This window comes from Sycon ciliatum, chromosome 10 (assembly GCF_964019385.1).
Source record: "Sycon ciliatum chromosome 10, ocSycCili1.1, whole genome shotgun sequence".
Taxonomy (NCBI): domain Eukaryota; kingdom Metazoa; phylum Porifera; class Calcarea; order Leucosolenida; family Sycettidae; genus Sycon; species Sycon ciliatum.
The window spans coordinates 24,552,111-24,571,331 of NC_088652.1; the positions used below are offsets into that span (position 1 = coordinate 24,552,111).

A 19,221-nucleotide genomic window follows, 5' to 3' on the forward strand; every position below is an offset into this window, starting at 1 on the left:
TCAGAAGAGCAGCACATGAATGTACATTTCGAGTTAAACAAGGGAACACATACAGCATGACAGCATGACTCCTCAGGAAGGAGTGCGCGTTGGTCAGCCTCTGTGTCTGCTAGCAATTCAGGGTCCTATCATCCAGTGAAGAGTAAGTCGAGCAGATCCATCTACGAGTCCCTAGCTTGGACACAATCATCAGTTTTAATTCGTGTAAGCTCGTGTCAAAGGAGCCTTGTTAGCGTGAAAACCAGCTGCGATGTAAACTACGCAAAGCCAGGGAAATACCATTGGTTGGCCAAAAGAGCAACGCGCTCAACTTTTAGACCGATCGCAAGAAATTGCATCTGTACAGATGTTGAAACTGCTCCTCTTGTGAATGTCTGTCCATTATTGACCTCTATACTGTGCTGTCTGGTTATTCCTGAGCTCTATGAAGTACTGATAACGAGCGAGTAGACCACTGTGTACCTGAAGTTATGATTTTGCTTTTGTCCATGCTGATTATTGGTTTGCCCGTATTGGGCGGGAGTGTTGCACAGCAAAGCGATGATACAAGTGTGTCTGCCGGTACTAACGTCGAGCGTTTAAGATCCCTGGTGGAGCACAATGTCCGATGGTCAGTGAGCTCTGGAAAGTCACACGCAGTGGTAGATAGTTTGGACGTTTGCAGCGTTACCCCAGCACATCCCAACAACATCTACTGTACGTTTCCCAACCTATTGACTCATAACGTCTGTCTGATCTACGGGACATACCTATCTGCTGTACAAACGCTTGGAACGTGGAGAACGCTTTCAGCTCAACAAAAAAAGGAAGGCTTCATTCTCTATTTTGCCTTTACTCTTCTTGCGCCAAAATTCGCATATCTGCAGTCACTTAAATGCGAAGGAGTTATTCCAAGTCAGTATCTTACTATACAAGCTGCTTTCAAGCGCATAGCTCGTAGTATTCTGTCCATTTGTCCTGAAGACAGTGAAGTGAGAAAATCACACAGCCAAGTGTCAGCTACGCTAGCACCCCAGCTTTCAAGAATCCCTGATGAGAGCTGTTACACGATAACTGTACCTGAAGAGCTCATTCTCTTAAAGCATCTTGCCTTAGGAATGTCTCGAATCTCCAATCTCATAGACTCGAAGGGCATAATGCGTTTTAACGCGCAAAGCGACTTTGTACCTTTGCCATGTTGGGAAACTGATTTGCTGGCAGCCGAGAATCTATACTACCAGCCACTGCAGTGGGATGTTGATGCTGACTGCATAGCAGTGTTAAGGAGCACCATCACGCATATTCTTCGTGCAGTGTGGAAGGCATTTCATCTTTTACTAGTTCCAGTGAAAATGCCTGTTGCTTTGTCGTGGCTCGGTCCCAAAATATTTGCTTTCATTGATTCCTTATTGGGAATATCCTTTCAACTTGATCTTGCAAATTCGGATTATTTCCTGCAACGTTGGTTTTACCCCATGTTCAATCGTCTCCTAGTTCGGTCCGGACAGAGTAGATCAAACAACATAACAAGTTCTGAAGCTCCTAGTTGTAAGGGACTACGTGGATCGCCAGATCAAGTGCAGAAGACTGTAATCAAACTGACGCGTATGCTGATGATCAATGAATTATGTCATCACAAATACTCATTGTCTGCACATATTTTTATTTCTCTCGCTAATCAGCTTTTTATTTCGTACGTGCGCCATTGTCCCATTGGAGCTTCCTTCAATATGTGATTCGTTGCGATCTATTTTCTAAAGTATGTCGGAGATGAGTGTCAGAAGTCGAGCGGTAAACTCGATCTCCCTTCCCCTTCGACAAGTATTCAACTTCCCCCACGCTGTTTTATAGATTTGCAATTTATCGAGTCACAGCATACCACTTCGTGCATGTATTGAAGTCGCTAGCCCAGTTTTCTTCTTCTTCATTTCCTCATTCGACTTCACAGTGACACGGGAAATATTTAAAATTTCGCATGTAAATTTACAAGTATTTAGTGCCCTCTCTTTTCCCATCGCAGGCAATTTATGCCCTAGCTTTTAATTCATTTTATGCACAAAAAAACGCGTTGTTTTACCCCCCCCCCCGCAAGCCGTCCGCGGCTTCGGTAAAAAATATGATTACAAATACATGCGATTGTTCAGTAAATAGATAATATACTAATCGGCCCGGATAGAAACCATCCCTGCCGAATTATCGGTAAGGCCCTCATCAGACTACGTACATAGAAAATCCAGTACAAAATCACATAAAACCTAAAAGGCAACATTTTTCCATGCCTGCATTCAGACTACACATTTTGCATGCAATATACAATTCTGCATACTTTCGCGTGTTTCCATGATACGACAAGTTGCGCACGGTCTGCTCATATTCAAATACACTGCTGCCAACAAATGACAGCGTGCAACAAAAATCTTTCCTTGCAAGGGCACACTTTCGGCCATAAACACTTTCGGCCATAACTCTTGAACGGCTGGTCAGATTGGAACACAATTTTCAGAGAATTTGCAGCTAATCATGCTCTTTCAACTGACGTAGCACTCAATACGAATTTACAAATTCGATGTTTCAGCGAATTGTTGGGTAGTCTGCCACCTTAAGGTAGCAGCCTCCCCATAAATTTCATATGGCATTCAATTGACCGTAAATTTGGTGTCTCTAAATGGATTTGAGTCAAATTTTCACCACACACTCCTGCCACTATGGACATGATTTAGTGCCACGGTGTGCGAGGCAGCCAGGAGCCAAAAAATGCATTTACAATTTTTTAAACATTTACGTACCCATTCTGTCCTTGCGCGGGATCCAAACCTAAAACAAGTCCAGAAGGAGCCATGGGTGGTGGGATAGGCCCCTCAACGTGGCCGTGGAATCTGTCACAACGGAACGAGTGGGCTTTCTCTCACAGACTCCCACAGACGCAAGTCAATTTTTGATTTTTTTAGGTTTAGCACGTGCTACGAGGTCGTACCTTTAGCCTAGTTCACATTCGACCCAACGCCGACGGTACGGGACGTGAGGGCTTGTCGGAAGGGCTGGGGTGAGCTGTAAGGGTTGGTTCATATATCGCCGGTACGCGCCGGGAGTCACCGGCGGTGGGCTTCTTGCAACCTCTCCCGGCGCATTGCGATTGTGTGAACCAGTGCAGTCGTAACAAAATCATACGGTAAAATATCGCAAGGGACCGCCGGCAAAGTTGGACAGTGTCCAACTCTTGCGATCTGCCCCGGCGCCGATCCCGTACGATTTTGACCAAAAGTGGTTTGTGAACCGTTCGCGCCGGTGATCGCCGGCTGCCGGGAGCCAGACTTTGTCAGAATATCAAACCAATACTTGTCCTAAATTTTCCTAAATTGAAGCTAGAGAAGAGGTCCGTTCGCCATTCTTGTAGTCGCTTCAAGGCGGCAAATAAGTCAGGATACCAGCCCGTCCTTCTCGGATGATCTGCTTGACCATTGTGCAACTTATGAGACAAATACAATTGAAACAAATATAAAATTATAATGGATACATTGGCAAGTTCTTGTGACTTCATCGACGTTTGCAAGCATAATTTCGACACAATCGCTTACTAGACTGCAATATAATGTGTAGAAGTAGTTTCATGATCTCCAGTAAAAGGTAGCACCGAGTGGCCATCACCGAAAGACCTTGAACTACAGAAGAAACATAGAATTCAAACTTCAATTGGCAAACCTGTCGTAGCATTTTGGCACATTCTCTACTACTTTGTAGTAGATTTGGTACTCGAACCGTAGGCGCAACGGATCGGGAGCTTGCTCACCGCCGATGTCTTGCGGCGCCGATTTTGCTTATGTGAACCAACCCTAAAATCCTGTACGATTCGTACGACACGACATGCAGCAGTCGTTGCGACGTTCAACGTCGAACGGCGCGAGTCATAAGGCACGGTTCGTGACGGGGTGACTTTCGGACCTAATTTCTCGTTTTTCGGGACTTCTTTTCAATTATTTCTCCTTGAAAGAAGCGGAATCAAGTTCGCAATACCAGTTTTTCATGAAGACCAAAAAATTAGCCCTGAAAGTTGTGGCATTCAAATAATAGCCCCAGGAAATGATAGAATAGTTCGTCTGTCACGCTTCTAAACTATCCCTAAATACAATAAGTGACATGAGATCTTATGTTGCTAAAATTCAACTCAAGTCGTGCTAGCCATTCTGTGAGTTATCATGGGAAGCGCAGTGTTCGAAATGCTAAAAATATCCAAGTACGAATCGGGAGTAGTCGGCGCACGACGCCGTCTCCTGTTCACACTCGAATTGCAGCCTTTTTGTACGCTTGCGTCCCCGTCTACGCCCGTCTACGGTATGAAAAGTTGGATCGATCCAACTCTTCCCGTCGCGTCTTTGTGGTCCACTTCACAACAATAACATACACAGAAGTCTCTGCTGTGAGCACGGTGGCTCGGCAATGGCTTTATTATTGATATTATTATATCTCCTTCCTGATTTTTTTTTCTTTTCTTTTCTTTTTTGAATTATTGTACGCATAGGGCCTGATATCATAAGAAAAATTAGCACAAGACACTGCTGCTACTATAGTCGCACAGCAAAACACACAGAAAACGACAAAATGTTACAATGAATGTAACAACACCCGTCCAAGCTAAAGGACCGACATCCCTGCCCCAGGACGGCATCTCGAACCCCCCACACACTCACCACACGGTCATCATCCAGCTTCAGTTCAATCACTGTATTCTTCCCCTGCAGACTCAACCCCCCTGTCACTAGCCATACAATCTGAAGCTGTATGTAACCATACAATGGCCCACGACGCACACACCACCCCTACGTTTTTTAACTAAAAAAGAAAAGCAGTCGTAACTGCAACAGCCACATGGCCAATAAGAAAAACCAATACGATAATATATCGATAAACACACACCCAGAAGTCAGGGGTGGGAGGGTGGGATACAAACTGCACCAACGAAAAGCCACTGCGAAGTGACAGGAATGCGGTCCAGCACAACATTTTTGCGGACGCAAAAAGTTGTGGGGAAATCCCAAAATCGGTGCGATTTTGCATGAGCCCAAATGTTCAGGTTACCCACAAAGACACAAGATTTCCAACTCTCTTTGGCCGTTGGAAAGCGTACCTTCCCGATCTGTACGGTAGTACGGTTGCGGTCCCGTTCCTGGTGTTCACATTGGACGCCGTCAGACCGTCCCGTCGCTTCCCGTCGATCCTTACGTCGCGTCCCGTCGCGCCCCGTCGAATGTGAACTAGGCTTTTGATACAAAATCCAGTGCCGGGCCCTCCACAGCAAGCCATTTCCACAGCGCTGCACACCAAATCCAGGATATCCTCAAAAATCGGCAAAAACTATCACTCACGTTCCACTACTGCCTAGTACTGAATCCTACCTGACTTCTTGATACGACTCAAACTTGCCAAATTAACTAAATCAACGCCAACTACAAAAATGTACATATGTAATGTACATGTATCTGCAACCTCACGAGGGTTCTGGCAAAAGCTGCTGCTGCGTGCATTTGCAAGGGCACATTTTCGGCCATAACTCTTGAACGGCTGGTCAGATCGAGACAAAATTTTCAGAGATTTTGCAGCTATTCATGCTCTTTCACCTGATGTAGCACTCGATATGAATTTACAAATTCGATTTTTCAGCGAAGTTTTCGGTAGGCTGCTACCAAGGTAGCAGCATACCCATAAATTTCATATGGCGTTCAATTGACCGTAACTTTGTTGTCTCTCAATAGATTTGAGTGTGTGGTGAAATTTTCACCACACACTCCTGCCACTATGCTGGCCCTCTGGACATGATTTAAATGTTCTTGCGCCTCACTGCAAGGCATTCCAGGCCGGATGGAGAGCTAATGATTATTATTTTATAGAAAAGAATAGAACCAAGGAACTATAAGTAACACTATGATGTCCACTAAAGCCACCATTTTCTAAACCATCAGCTGGTGCAATAACATTGCACAACACTGACCGACAGTTCTGGCGCTCAACCACTATCTGGCTATGAACTTTAGCACTCAAAAGCCCTTCAACTTGGAATATTCTAAGTTATTATGATAACATAGGAGGTGAAAGTGAGCGCAATCAAAACAAGCACACGCTGATAGGCTCAGTTGTGAAGGACGTTGGTGGATGTACATGCGTGTCGATGACGATACTGGCAAGACCATTTGACATTACGTTCAAACGACGTTTCGACACAAGGCAACATACCACACAACCAGCGCGGCTCTAAATATTCAAAGATCAGATGGAGGGGAAGCTAAGCGAACATGAACTATGAAAGTGTCGTGCAATGTTATCGCATGATCTGATTGTCAAGAACTGGTGATTTTATTGGACATAATAGCGTATCTTGTAGATCCTTTGTCTTTTCTTCACTATAAACAAAACATGTGTATATACTTAGAGAGAATTGCGGCAACTAGACAGCCTGCTCGACGCAGCGTTTCAAAATGCGACTGGCATTCCGTAAAGCAAGTACCTATTGTCTTTCCTTATTCTTTTCGAGCTGGTTATGTGAATATAGTAAAAAAAAAAAAAAAAAAAAAAAAAAAAACCTATCTAAGCGTCATTCTGAGCGTCGCGTATATGCGACGCTGGCGTGCAGAGGGTTAACCCGAGGTCTGTCCACGGGTTGGAACCGTGTGCCAAAGTGTAACCGGCTACTGCGGGTTGAGGAAAAGAATGTTCTGTATTCGTTTTGCACAGGGTTATTATGATGTAAAGGTGTCAACTAGATAAGCAAGGCACCTATCTAAGCGTCATTCTGAGCGTCGCGTATATGCGACGCTGGCGTGCAAAGGGTTAACCCGAGGTCTGTCCACGGGTTGGAACCGTGTGCCAGAGTGTAACCGGCTACTGCGGGTTGAGGAAAAGAATGTTCTGTATTCGTTTTGCACAGGGTTATTATGATGTAAAGGTGTCAACTAGATAGGCGGGATGGTAGGTTATAGGCCGAAGGGCCGTGGATAGAGGGGGTAGGAGTGTGAATAGCAGGTAAAACTGTTACACAAAGATCCTGCAAAGCGTATCTTCTGGAAGAGGTAAAAGCGCACACATGCTCCATACTCTGGTGTGGCTATTGTCTTGCACCGGAGACTCCATCGTGCCCGAATGTTACTGAGGAATTAATGTTCTTGGTCGCCAGCGGTGAAATCCCAAATCTTCCCAGGATTGGATTTAGCTAGAACCTGGTGAAACGACGAACTCGTATATTAACCCTCCTGTGTGTCTCTTGGGTAACCAGTTGAGTGCAGTGTTGGGTGCCCTGTTGGGGGCCCTAATGTTCAACCTACTGTCACCATTTCACTGCAACTCTTAGCAGTGATACACACGAACAGTCGTCGGCTATACCACGTACGGCGATTGTTTCCAAACTTTCCCTACTGGCGCCCTACTGGGAGAAAAATGGAAAACAATCGTTGTACGCGATGAAGTGGATGTTTAATGAAATGATCTCATTGTTAAATTGGAGCTTCAAAGTTTTTGAAAAAACTGTTCTCTAGTAATACTGATTTCACTTTCAACCGAATGCCCTCCATGACTTGTCCGTGAAGCATACCTGCCACGCATCGCACTGTGCCGACAGCAGAACAAGCCACACTAAAAAGTCCAGGTATCCTGCGTGGCTTACACCACATACCATTGACTCTTTGGTATTCGAAAGAAAACGGTTTACCGAAAGCAAAGAGAGTCGACGAAAAGAGCTTTTACTACGAGTAAGCGAGCGGTGTATGTGACCACAAACGAAACTTTAAAGATGCGTTATGAATGGGAAAATGGCAGCAGGGAGAATAGAGACGACTCTTATGATTGGCGTTACCCAACTGGATTTGACTTAGCCCACGATCGAAACCGGAAACATTGACTAGAATATTTTACCCACACAGATGGTGCTGTTGAACACCTTTGCTTGCTGTTCAGTATTATTCAGTGAGTACACGATTATTGTTGTACCGGGATTCGACACAGGGTGTGCGTGGGGCAACATCAACGCTGCCAAACTTATCTTGCCGGCCTTCTGCAGGTTTCTGCTTCGGAACCAAGGCAGCTCAGAGGTGATGAAGCGTCACGCGTAAGGGTCATGGACACGAGAGAGAGGATGCCAAGGAAGGATGGTACGCACATTCTACATCCCAACAGCACAAAAATAGACCGAACTATAAATGAACATGACGGATATGACCTGCGCGGAGAATCTCCGTAGAAAAATACTCTGCTAAGCCAGTGGCCAGTGGAAACTTTAAACTGTCACCAAGCACGTACGATATCCGAATGTGTCGCTCACTCTCATAAGTATGCGTCCTCGTCTTCTGCTGGCTTGAGCAGTTTCTACGCAAATTTTCGAATGAAAACCAAATGAAATGTTAGCATGAGAAGCTCTATATGTTACAACCTGCTCTACGACATGAGGTACGGATTCCAGGGCAATTACTTGTACTGTGAAGTAAAGTGTAGGAAGTGCATCGAGTCGACAACGCACTGGTGATTTGTGTAGTACACCGTATTCAATACTGAGGGTTCCGCACATTTCCTTTGAAGCCCCCCCCCCCGCCTGCCATTCTGTTTCTATTGTTTTCTTATGCACTAAGCATATGGGGGGCTATTGATACGCTCATTGAGTCTCCATTGCAACCCGAAAAAAAGTGTAATTTCCAAATTTCTTCTACTGCAGTGGATGCTTAGGAAACGAGCTACTAAAGGCTGTATGCAGAATAGCTGCACTAGTCTGGCTGCAACGAACAGTCTATTTCGCAGCACTGTATCTACACGGTCACGTTTTTCGTACTTTTCGGGTTACAGATAGTCCCAACCCCTTACTGGTCGCAGCGCATAGCTCTTTCGTTTGCCTGCTCATCTTGTATTGTAATCTCAGGGCCTACTAGTGAAGAATTCAAGAGCGAACCAGTGTCTGCTCCAGCGCCGGGTGAGCTGGGTAATCCACCCGGTTGGGCGGCGCTTGGACCCGGTTGAAAATATAGCACCAGGTCACCTGCGACCCGGTTGGTACTTTACACTTACGAACTCCGAAAGGACTGACTACATGGCTTGTATTATTATTATTATATTATTATTTTATAATAGCTATAAAGAGAACAAATTCTGCTGTCATCGCCACACTACAACAAAGTCATGAAGGTTTACCAAAATCGATTTTCTTGTCACAATCATCAGTGGAAAGCCGTGACTGAAGAATAACCATGCCAAATCAATAATTTATATACATTCAATAATGTGTTACGAGAACAAAACAAAGTGCTAAAAATAGAATGAGGGAAGGTGAGACAAAGACCTAGACGATCAACGGCTAATTATTCAATGAATTATTACAGTACTGGATGTCAAGCACCGGCGAAGACACTGGGAACAGAAGATTTAGCAACAACAGGAACAACAACAATGACAACAACAACAATGGTAACAAATTACCATCAAGATCAAAGGAGGAGTCAACGAACAGAGGTTCAGCAACGTGAAGCGAGCCTGGGACCGATCGGTGGTGATGAGGAGAATGACACGGAGGACGACACTGAGGACGAGTTGGAAGATGAGACGGGGGACGAGGTTGCGGTTGGTGGAGACGAGGAATCGGATGGTGATTGTGATCGTAAGAAGTCTGCCGTTTTTCTTCATCTGATGTCTCACCCTAAGTGTCTGCAGGTGTATGATGATTTTAGTTTTTCTGTTCTTTGTCGTGCACGGTACGCTAGTCAGTTGAAAGTACTTGAGGCTGTTTGTATTCGTTTGCATAAGCCTGATCTTTGTAAGCAGAAGAAACATGTAGTTGCGTTAAGATTGTTTTCGTAGGTGCACAGCATGATTGTTTGTCTCACTACACAGTTCTAGCGTTGTAATTAGTTCCTCACCCCTGTTGCACTTAGCTCTCACTTTACTTCTATTGTCTCACCTTCCCTCATTCTATTTTTAGCACTTTGTTTTGTTCTCGTAACACATTATTGAATGTATATAAATTATTGATTTGGCATGGTTATTCTTCAGTCACGGCTTTCCACTGATGATTGTGACAAGAAAATCGATTTTGGTAAACCTTCATGACTTTGTTGTAGTGTGGCGATGACAGCAGAATTTGTTCTCTTTATAGCTATTATAAAATTGTTGTCTCCGCGTCGATTATTTACATATTATTATTTATTCTTCTTTTACTAGGGAATTCCCAACAGGCGTCGGCGCCTTTTTACAGGGAACCCTAGGTATAATTTGATGGATGAGCGAAATTCAGCTGGTGAACTAGACATGCGGCAAGCCGGTGGAAGTGTATTCCACCTGGCAGCGCCCAAATAAGAAATTGCACTAAAGCCATATCGGGTGTTAGCGGGGGGCAGAACAAGAGCAGCAGAGACTTGGCCACGGGTGGTGGCTGCAGTGCGAGCACCATGGGCGCGCAAGGTAAAGCGGTCTCGCAGAAGAGGACTAGCAAGTCCATTCAGGCAGCGGTAAACAAATACATAGGTTTTGAAGTTGAGGCGTTTCTCAAGGGCGTACAAGTTAGTATGACTGTATAGAAGAGTGGTGGGAGTCATTCTATCCAACGAAAATATTCTCTTTAATGCTACGCGGCTGGCAGTAAGAAGCTTGTCATATAGGGTTTGTGATAAGCAATGAATATATGCAGTGCTGCCAAACTCAAATGTGGACTGAATGATCGATAAATAGAACAGTCGTTTGCCAAAAATGCTGATATTCTGCTTTGCATGGACAAATGCTCCGACCTTCCTATTGACAGTTGCACATACTGCATCCACTTGGGTTGAGAAAGACAGATGTTCGTCAACCAGTATTCCTAAGTACCGAGCGTAAGCAGATGGGGCTATGAAAGTGCCCCGGCAGTTGACTGCGGTGCCAGGTGGCAGCTCCTTGCCCGGTCGCCTGAGCAGGACAAACTGAGTCTTGGACGGGTTTAACACCAGTCCCTTCTGATCTAGGTAGCGATCCAGAGCGGCAAGGTCAGCACTCAGCTGGGTTGTGATGATCTGGATGGACTTGTGCCTGATATAGAGTGTGATATCATCGGCATAAAGTTGATTCAGTATGTGTCAGATAATTCTTCTTCTTTCGTAATTTTCTAATTCCTGTCCTCTCTTTTCTAAATGCAGCTTATCCATTCGCCTATTTGTCATTGAGCCTAGTTCCCATTTATTGTCCGAATTAAAATAAACCAACCAACCAGTTAAAGCATGTGACGTGGCTGGTGAGACAGCGCCAGGTACCTATCCAAATAATAAATTCTACTCCTACCACTACTACCGGTACTACTACATGTGAACCCGGCTCCGACCCGGTTGTAATGGTTGCGCCAGGTACAGGTGTACCCAGCTGTCCTACAATCCTAGAGCAGACACTGCGAACGGCGATGTTTATGGAAATATGTACCTGTCAGTATCTTGAAACTCGGGTATTGAGCCAATAATAAAAGTAGAAAGGAAAAGGACAAATGGAAACGAGTTAGGAGTAACTCTCCACCACTGTTTTCGTTGCGCTTGCCTTCCCCTCTTTGGTCTTTCCATAACCTTGAACCTTCCAAGTTGGAAGGCTGTCGGTTAGCGCTACGGAGATGTGTTGAAGCTAGGTGTCAGGACGTCGAATGTCTCAGTACTCTGTCAGTTTTGTGCCTAGTTGTTGCACTTTCTGACTGTATAATAGTATCTAGTTACAGTGGTGGAGAGTTACTATTAACTGGTTTCCACATGTCCTCTTCCTTTCTACTGTCAGTATCTGTTATTAATTTACAATAAAAAATGAGGAACAAGGAACTACAGGTTACGCTATACCGGTAATGTCCACTAACACTACCAGTTACGTCATGCGATAACATTGCACGACACTGACCAATGGTACTGACATTCTACCACTAACTGGCAATCAGCTGTAGCAAAAAGTGGATGCGCACTCCAATAGACATCCAGCTTGGAAGGTTATCAGTAAGAAATAACATGGAAGAGGAAGGTGAGCGCAACCAAGACAAACACAAGCCGAAAGTCTCAGCTGTGAAGGACATTGCCGGATTGACATGTATTGTATTTTACCGGTTGTAAGTCGACCCCGGTTATAAGTCGACCCCGTATCTGGAGGTCTCAATTCTGCATTTTAGAGTTTTCACCCATCGAAGCATTACTAACCACTCCCTGCCACTAACACATCAACAAATCAGGTAAACACTCCTTATTGGAGGGTATACCGTCCCAATCCTTTAAAAAATGCCATTAACCCCTGCACCCGTCAACATGCAAGCACCTCCAAGTGCACCCGCACGCCCAGCTTGGGCACTCGTGCACTCATGCAGACAGACACAAGCGCACACATGCACGCACACGCCACTGGTGTACCCATGCTCTGACACGCAGACACCCGCACAACGTACAGCTCACTATGGCGTGCACAAACATACAATAGACACATTGGGTTGGGGGTTGCCATGATTTCTTTCGGACAATTCAAATATTCAAGAATATGCTCTTTGATAATAATTGATTGAGTAAAGATGCATGCCTGAAACTAGCATCCGCCCGCCAAGGGCGCCCAAATGGCCATCGCGGCCCGCCGCGGGCTAAACTAGCATACTGCCCACCGAGGGCGATCGAATGGCTTAACTAGCCTACTGCCCACTGCCCACCGAGGGCGCGCAAATGGCCGCCGAGGCCAGCAAACTTTACCTGATGTATATTTAGTGTATCTCCGTATGTAAGCGTACGGCATCTGTTGCATAAAAGCTGCTGCTGCTGATTTCAAGGGATTTATAGCAACGACAAAAGCGAGAAGAAGAAGAAGTATTCAACCTCCAGGTGTGCACCGGAGAGAAAATCCTATTTATTTGCCGGCTCTTCTTCAAGGGATTTATAGCAACGACAAAAAACGAGAAGAAGAAGTATTCAACCTCCAGGTGTGCACTGGAGAGAAAATTCTATTTATTTGCCGGCTCTTCTTTTACTAATAATTATATCCCAGGTGTGTACCTGAGAGAAGAAGAATAAAAATTAACTATTGTTGAAAAAAAATGAAAAAAAAGTAACCTGTCACAGTGGTGGGATTCGAACCCACGCCTCCGGAGAGACTGGACGTTTTATAGCCATGTACTGGGCTACACGGCGGCGGGTTTCGCCCGACCACTAGTGATAGCGTACACTGAAAGCAGAACTATACTATTGGTCCTTATGTATGCAGGTGCCAAATGACACCGTTGGGCTGTTCTAGAAGTACTGAAAGTGCTGGCCGTTCTAGGGCTATGTGAAGGAATTGAATGTGCTGAGTGTGAAGTATGGTGCAGGGTTGATTCGTGAGACAGCTCATCAATAAGTAAAGTGTGTGATGTTGTGCTAGTTACACGTGTACAATGTTCTGTAATAGCATTTCAGATTATTATTATTATTGTAGCCTGTCAGATACGTAGTGGGAGCAGCAATGGTGAGAGAGGGCAGGAAATATATTCACCGTGCACCATGTTACACATGAACCTTACATCCTTCTTGTTACTCCGATACCTGTAAACCTTCAAGCTCATAAAATATCTGCTGAAACGAGGGCCGAGTACGTGGTTCGTCGCTCATGCATTTCTCAGCCAGGTGACGGTACGGGTAGGGAGTGGTGGGAGGAAAGACTGGCGTGTTTCCATCCATGATCTCTTGATGGATGTCCTCCGGGAACTTCAAATGTGCGTAGGGAAGTTGACGAGTAGATATCTCCCACAGAACTACGCCATAACTATAAAAGAAAGAGACCATACGAAAACCCAGCACACGAACATGCAAACACACACACACACACACACACACACACACACACACACACACACACACACACACACACACACACACACACAAACACGCATACACACATAGGGGAACAACGACACACAAATCCTCGACCACTGTTCTGGTGTTCCAGAAATATGGAGTATTGGAGTATTTTTAATGGAAAAGGTTCATCAGACGTTTTACGTTCTCCAGAGTAACGACAAAATAGGCACTCGATTTTCCTGGCAATACTTACTCTGCAATGCCCAATAATATTACTTGTATATTATAGTACACACACTCTTCAGCCTCTAGAATCGGCCACACCCTCGTGCAGAAGACATGTAAGTATATACAGGAGAACTCGAACTCGGTACAAATCAGTACGCTATTCTTAATAGGCAGGCATAGGGGGATGGTCTAAGATAATGATTGAGAAACAGAGGGTACCAGGTCTAAATCCTGCTTGGAAGCGGAAGGATTTTTTTCCAGTTGTGCTGTGACCCACAATTAATTAGAAACTGGTGACCTGGCACGAGGGAAACATGGATGCAGTGAATGGGATTTTTGGGGTTTGATTACATTGTGGTGGGTCTGATCTACTCACCTCCCACCGCTTAGGAGCTGCATCTGCGCCTTGACCCAAGAGGGTGGTGGAGTTCCTGCGGATGTGGAAAACTCTCCCTTTGGCCGAGACTCACGCGAACCGTGAAATGATTAATTTTTTTCTCGTGGGTCTGGCGATTTTTTCTCTTTTCAGGCAGTTCACTTCCCCAACTGATCCTTTTATGTTTATATTCTAAAATAACCTGCTTGAAGACGAAAAACTCATCACGGAAATGAATCCAACAGACTTCGAGCTCTTCACCACAAATCATCAAAAACCAGGACTCAGAAATCCACGAACAAACGTCGCGTCCTCTTCAGCTCACATACAAGCAACCTGCAGAACCAGTTTTAATGTATCTCCTAAAAACTATGCTAGTACCTTTTAATATTCACAGGTTTGAGGGAAAGACATAAACAGGTACACAAACGGGAGAAGTGTGAAGAAAAGTGGACCGTCACCACCAGGATTCGAACTAGGGACCCTCGCTTGCAGCCAGCAATGTTCTAACCACTGAGCACAGGTGACCTTTTAATAAATTTAGAAAGAAACGGATGTTACAAAAATAATATTTCTTATTGCTGTTTGTGCTGGGCATAAACTATCGATAACATGTAACAATTTGGTTATTTCTTTTAAAGTTAAATCCTTGGCTATCCACCCGAATGCTACCTTTTTATACCTTCTTCTGTAATAATACAATTAGGTAAAACGGAATTAGTTTGGATGTGTTCGTTGAGTTCAAGCACCGCTTGGTAATTGGATTGGACAAACATAATCTAAGATCACATCAACTTACCTATACACATCTGATTTTTCCGTGTAACTGTTCTCAGACAGTGTCTCTGGAGCTCTCCATCTGTCAGTTCCAACACGGCACGTCATTCCAACTCGTGATGGCAGCTGTGAGGCCGTGAAACAGTGATGTAGAGTACTGTCTGAGTCTTCTGTCCTCATTGTATCCTGACAATGATGATCATTACGAGATTGCGATTGTCTCTCATTGCGCGGAAGTGGACAGGCCGTATCACTATCCCTTTGGTGTATTGTAAGATGTGAAAGGTTCTGGGATTCAGAATCCCTAGATTGAATCAGTGCCTCTTTTTCGCTGTTGCCTGCTGATGCATGATCGTGAAGAACGCTTTCTGCCTGAGCGTTGGGTTGGCCACCGGTAGTGGATTGCTGCCCTGATTGCGAACGATCTTCGCTTTCCATAAGGTTAAGATATCTGGTGAATTCCAAGTCTCCGATTTTCACCACCCACTTGTTACTGACGAAGAGGTTTGGACTCTTTAGATCACGGTGAATCTGTGGAGGATTAGAGCTATGCAGATATCGCATACCACGAGCGATGTCCAGAGCAAACCGGAGCATATCCTCTTGTTCCAGTTGGACACGTGGATTATGCAGATTATCGTAGAGGGAACCTCGTCGCAAGTACTCCATAACCAAGAATGGGCACTTGTCCGCTGTGTCCTGCCCTGCTCCAATAAAGAGGACAATATTAGGGTGGCATACAGATCGCAGTGTCTCAGCCTCCTCCAAGAAGGTGTCAAAAGGCGATGTACGCCATCGCGTTCGATTGAAGCACTTGGGAAGTTTCTTGACTACAACATCTATGTCACTGAGCTTTGCAACATACACCTTGCTGTAGGTCCCCGATGCCAGTCGTTTGTTGATTTTTAAGTCCCTCCATTGAATTCGCGCTCCCCGATTCAGTTCTGCAAGTTTCCTCAGGGACCTTTGGAGACGAATATGTTGAAGTTGCAACTCTCTTTCCGTAATCCTCAAGTCGCGACGCTTTCGAATGAACTTCACGAAGAACGCAATGCACAAAGAAAGTACGAAGAAAAATATAACCGCCGCCATCTGAGAAAGGTAGACGGTCGGTGTGCGGCAGTTGTCGGCAGGCAGGTATCCAAACTTGCAGTTGCAATACTTCTTGTCATCTCTATCCAGCTTGCATGTACCGTGGCCATTGCAGTAGCTGTCCATACATATAGTATCGCATTTCCAGGCTCCAATACCTTGTGTCGTTAAATCACCAGGACATCTCGTACAGTTCACAACAATACTTGATGAGTAGTACCCTATAGGACAGGGCTCACAGGAACGGTGTTCCGAGTATCCATAGCCCAATGGACAATTTTCCAACCTGTTCAATGTCAGAAAGGTTAAGCTTTGTCTTGCCTGAATTTGATCAAAGGGATCGTATTCACGCCCACCTGAGAAGACAAAGTCATCGATCACATGTTGGCCAAAGATGGTGAAGTTGAAAAAGTGTAAAACCTCAACTGTGGTTTTCGCTTCCTGGCCACGGAATTGAAAAAGGAATGCATCATTCGTGGGTCGCAGACGTTTTGAAACCGTTCCGTAAGCAAAAAAACCGCCTAGTAGTAAAAATGAATTGTTCAAGTAGGAAGACAAAGAATGGAAGAACCGCAAGGGAATTTGTTGCGACAAAGGAATCTTGCGGAGATGAATGAAAGAAAGGCTCTTAATCGACATCACCAACACGTGATCAGTCATTGCCAACCTATCTCCAACGTCACGTGTGCGGTTGATGCTTCTTGGACTTTCTTCATATCCTACGTTTTGGCCACCAAACAGAATGATGTCATCACCATACGTAGTTGCTGAATGACCGTACTGACGCGGCAATTTCTCACCGAAAACATTATCAGTCAGTTGGGTCCAAGCACCCGAGCATGACTGCTCACCCGTCATCTGAAGTATCCAAAAGTCGTTGTGAACATGTGTCTGGTTTTTCCCACCCTGTATCACCAGATGTGTGCTCTTGTGTCTCCATGCCACATGGTCTTCTCGCGGCATTGGTTTGGGCTGGGATTGATGTGTTGTAAGGCGTCGCCAGTAGACTGTGGAATCTCGAGCTTGGCTATCAACCTGGATATACAAACACCAAGTAGAACTAAGGTACTCGTAGCTTTTGTGTATTCTCTGTGAACCTCCAAAGAGAATTCCCATGAATGGCTGTACGGATGTGAATGTGCAACCCCATCGATTATAGAGCAAAGGCGATGGTGAGGGATACTTGGCGATCACTGTTGATTTTCCTAATCGGTCGTATAAAAGGTGCCAAACAACAATGGGGGATGGTCTCTGCGAAGGAGTAAAGTGAATATCATAACGGGATGTTGTTCTTTCTGGACAGTTCGAACCAATGAAAATGTATATTGAAATGTTTTGGGAAAGGGGTAAGGACAGAGGACGTGCTGTACTGCACCCCTGGAAACCTGAAAAATAACTTCGAACATCAATATATGGCTTCGGCGTAATCGATAGCTGAGACGTGTTCGGTTGACAATTGACGCACTGATGCAAGGTGAAACTTGTCGTGCTTCTTATTCTTTGAAACACGATGTGGAATTCGTCGGTCTGGTCGGACCACAATGAAAACCAAGGGATGTCGTGCGGATAGTTCTCGATATATATGTCTGTAAGTTTCCCTTTAGCTTCGCAGTGAACTGGGTCATTGTCTTGGGTTGGCAGTGCGCATATGTACAGGATAAACGGACCATGCGGAACAGAGTATGCCACAATCAGTGATCTGAAGGCGCTGAAATAAGCAGCCTGTAAGGTATTGAAAAACTCCCTCATCATACTCCTATCGCCCGCAGTAGAGTAGGTAGATGGAAAATTGGATTTCAGTTCGATCCATGTGCCTTGTTCAATATTGAAGATCCAGAAATCGTTCAACATTCGTACCTTGATTATTTGAGAAGATCCATGTGCTTCCACTCCACCGAACAGCAATAACTGGGAATCACTTATAGATATTAGAGTTGGGCTTGCTCGGGGGCTTGGAGAGCTAGTACCGTTATTTGCTAACTGATGCTCCGATTTTATCCACTTTACTGGTACCGATGGGTCTGATATGTCGATTGTGACCTGGAAGATATCCGTGGAGAAGCGAACACATTCACTGTCGCTGAAGGTATTACAATGTGATCCTCCGTATGATATGAGTGTGAACATGGACGAAGATGTATTGGTCGGGATAGTAACAAAACCAGGTGAGAATGCCCATGGAACGTTCTCGCCAGTTGTGGAGAGTACACTGGTGATGGTTGTAATACCATTGTAAAGAACGATGAACTTGGAGCATTGACCCGCCCCAAAACCATAGAAGACTAAGATTCGCCGATCCGGTGATGTTGTCACACTGGGCTGAATCGTCTGCTGACAAAGACATCTAGGGTGGCCACCTGGTAAAGTAGCCAAAAACGTTTTGAAATTCCAGCTCTGCAATGTAGTTTCGGTTGAAAAGTAAGAACCAAATATGGTACAGAGTGAAACGTTGTCGGTATCCAAAACAAATTCCACAACACGTTCCAGGGGCTCGTTGTGGACGTTATCCTTGATAAGTACAGTGGTTCGCGGACTGAAAGCTAGTCTCAGTGGAACGTCGCCATAAGGATAGGACGGATAGATCCTACTGCTAAGGCTTTCACTGGCATCTGCAGTAAGTGATTCAAGGGGTTCAGGTAGTGGGACAAAGTCTAGTTCGATAGAGGTCACCGCTACCCAAGACGCCAGCGAAATGCAGATGATTGTTATCCGTCCGTCCATACCTGAATCCGCCTTCTCTCTTTCCAAGCTGGTTTCACGTTCAGAAGTGCAGATCCACCGTGAATGTAGAGCATAGAATAATATGCTCCTCAGTTCCACAGCTTGAGAAGGAGATTCTCTTACGATTGGCACGACTGAAGCAATAGGGAACCAGAATTGACTGGTCCTTTTGTGAAAACTTATGATATGTGCTGAGAAGATTGGAGACTCGCTAGAACACTATTGCAGGACTCTTAGCTGGCTTTGACCCTAGAATACAAGGAAAACAGAGCAGAAAATCCT

General features: G+C 45.0%; 1 protein-coding gene across 1 annotated transcript; it reads right to left on the bottom strand.

Annotated features, from left to right (window-relative positions):
* Window positions 1–12,279: 12,279 nt before the first annotated feature.
* Window positions 12,280–19,171, bottom strand: LOC135826249 (uncharacterized). Its single transcript, XM_065338878.1, has 2 exons — window positions 15,149–19,171; window positions 12,280–13,710 (listed from the first exon to the last, which is right to left on the bottom strand). The coding sequence occupies exons 1-2, from the start codon at window positions 18,937–18,939 to the stop codon at window positions 13,479–13,481; spliced, it is 4,023 nt and encodes a 1,340-aa protein (XP_065194950.1). The 5' UTR covers window positions 18,940–19,171; the 3' UTR covers window positions 12,280–13,478.
* Between the last annotated feature and the right edge of the window lie 50 nt (window positions 19,172–19,221).

What these genes read in the sequence shown, in the direction of transcription:
- LOC135826249 (XM_065338878.1), bottom strand. Translation starts at nt 18,939, where the DNA reads ATGGACGGACGGATAACAATCATCTGCATTTCGCTGGCGTCTTGGGTA. An exon ending in GAAAAATCAGATGTGTATAG is followed by an intron (nt 13,711 to 15,148) that starts GTAAGTTGATGT and finishes TTTCTTTTATAG; the next exon opens with TTATGGCGTAGTTCTGTGGG.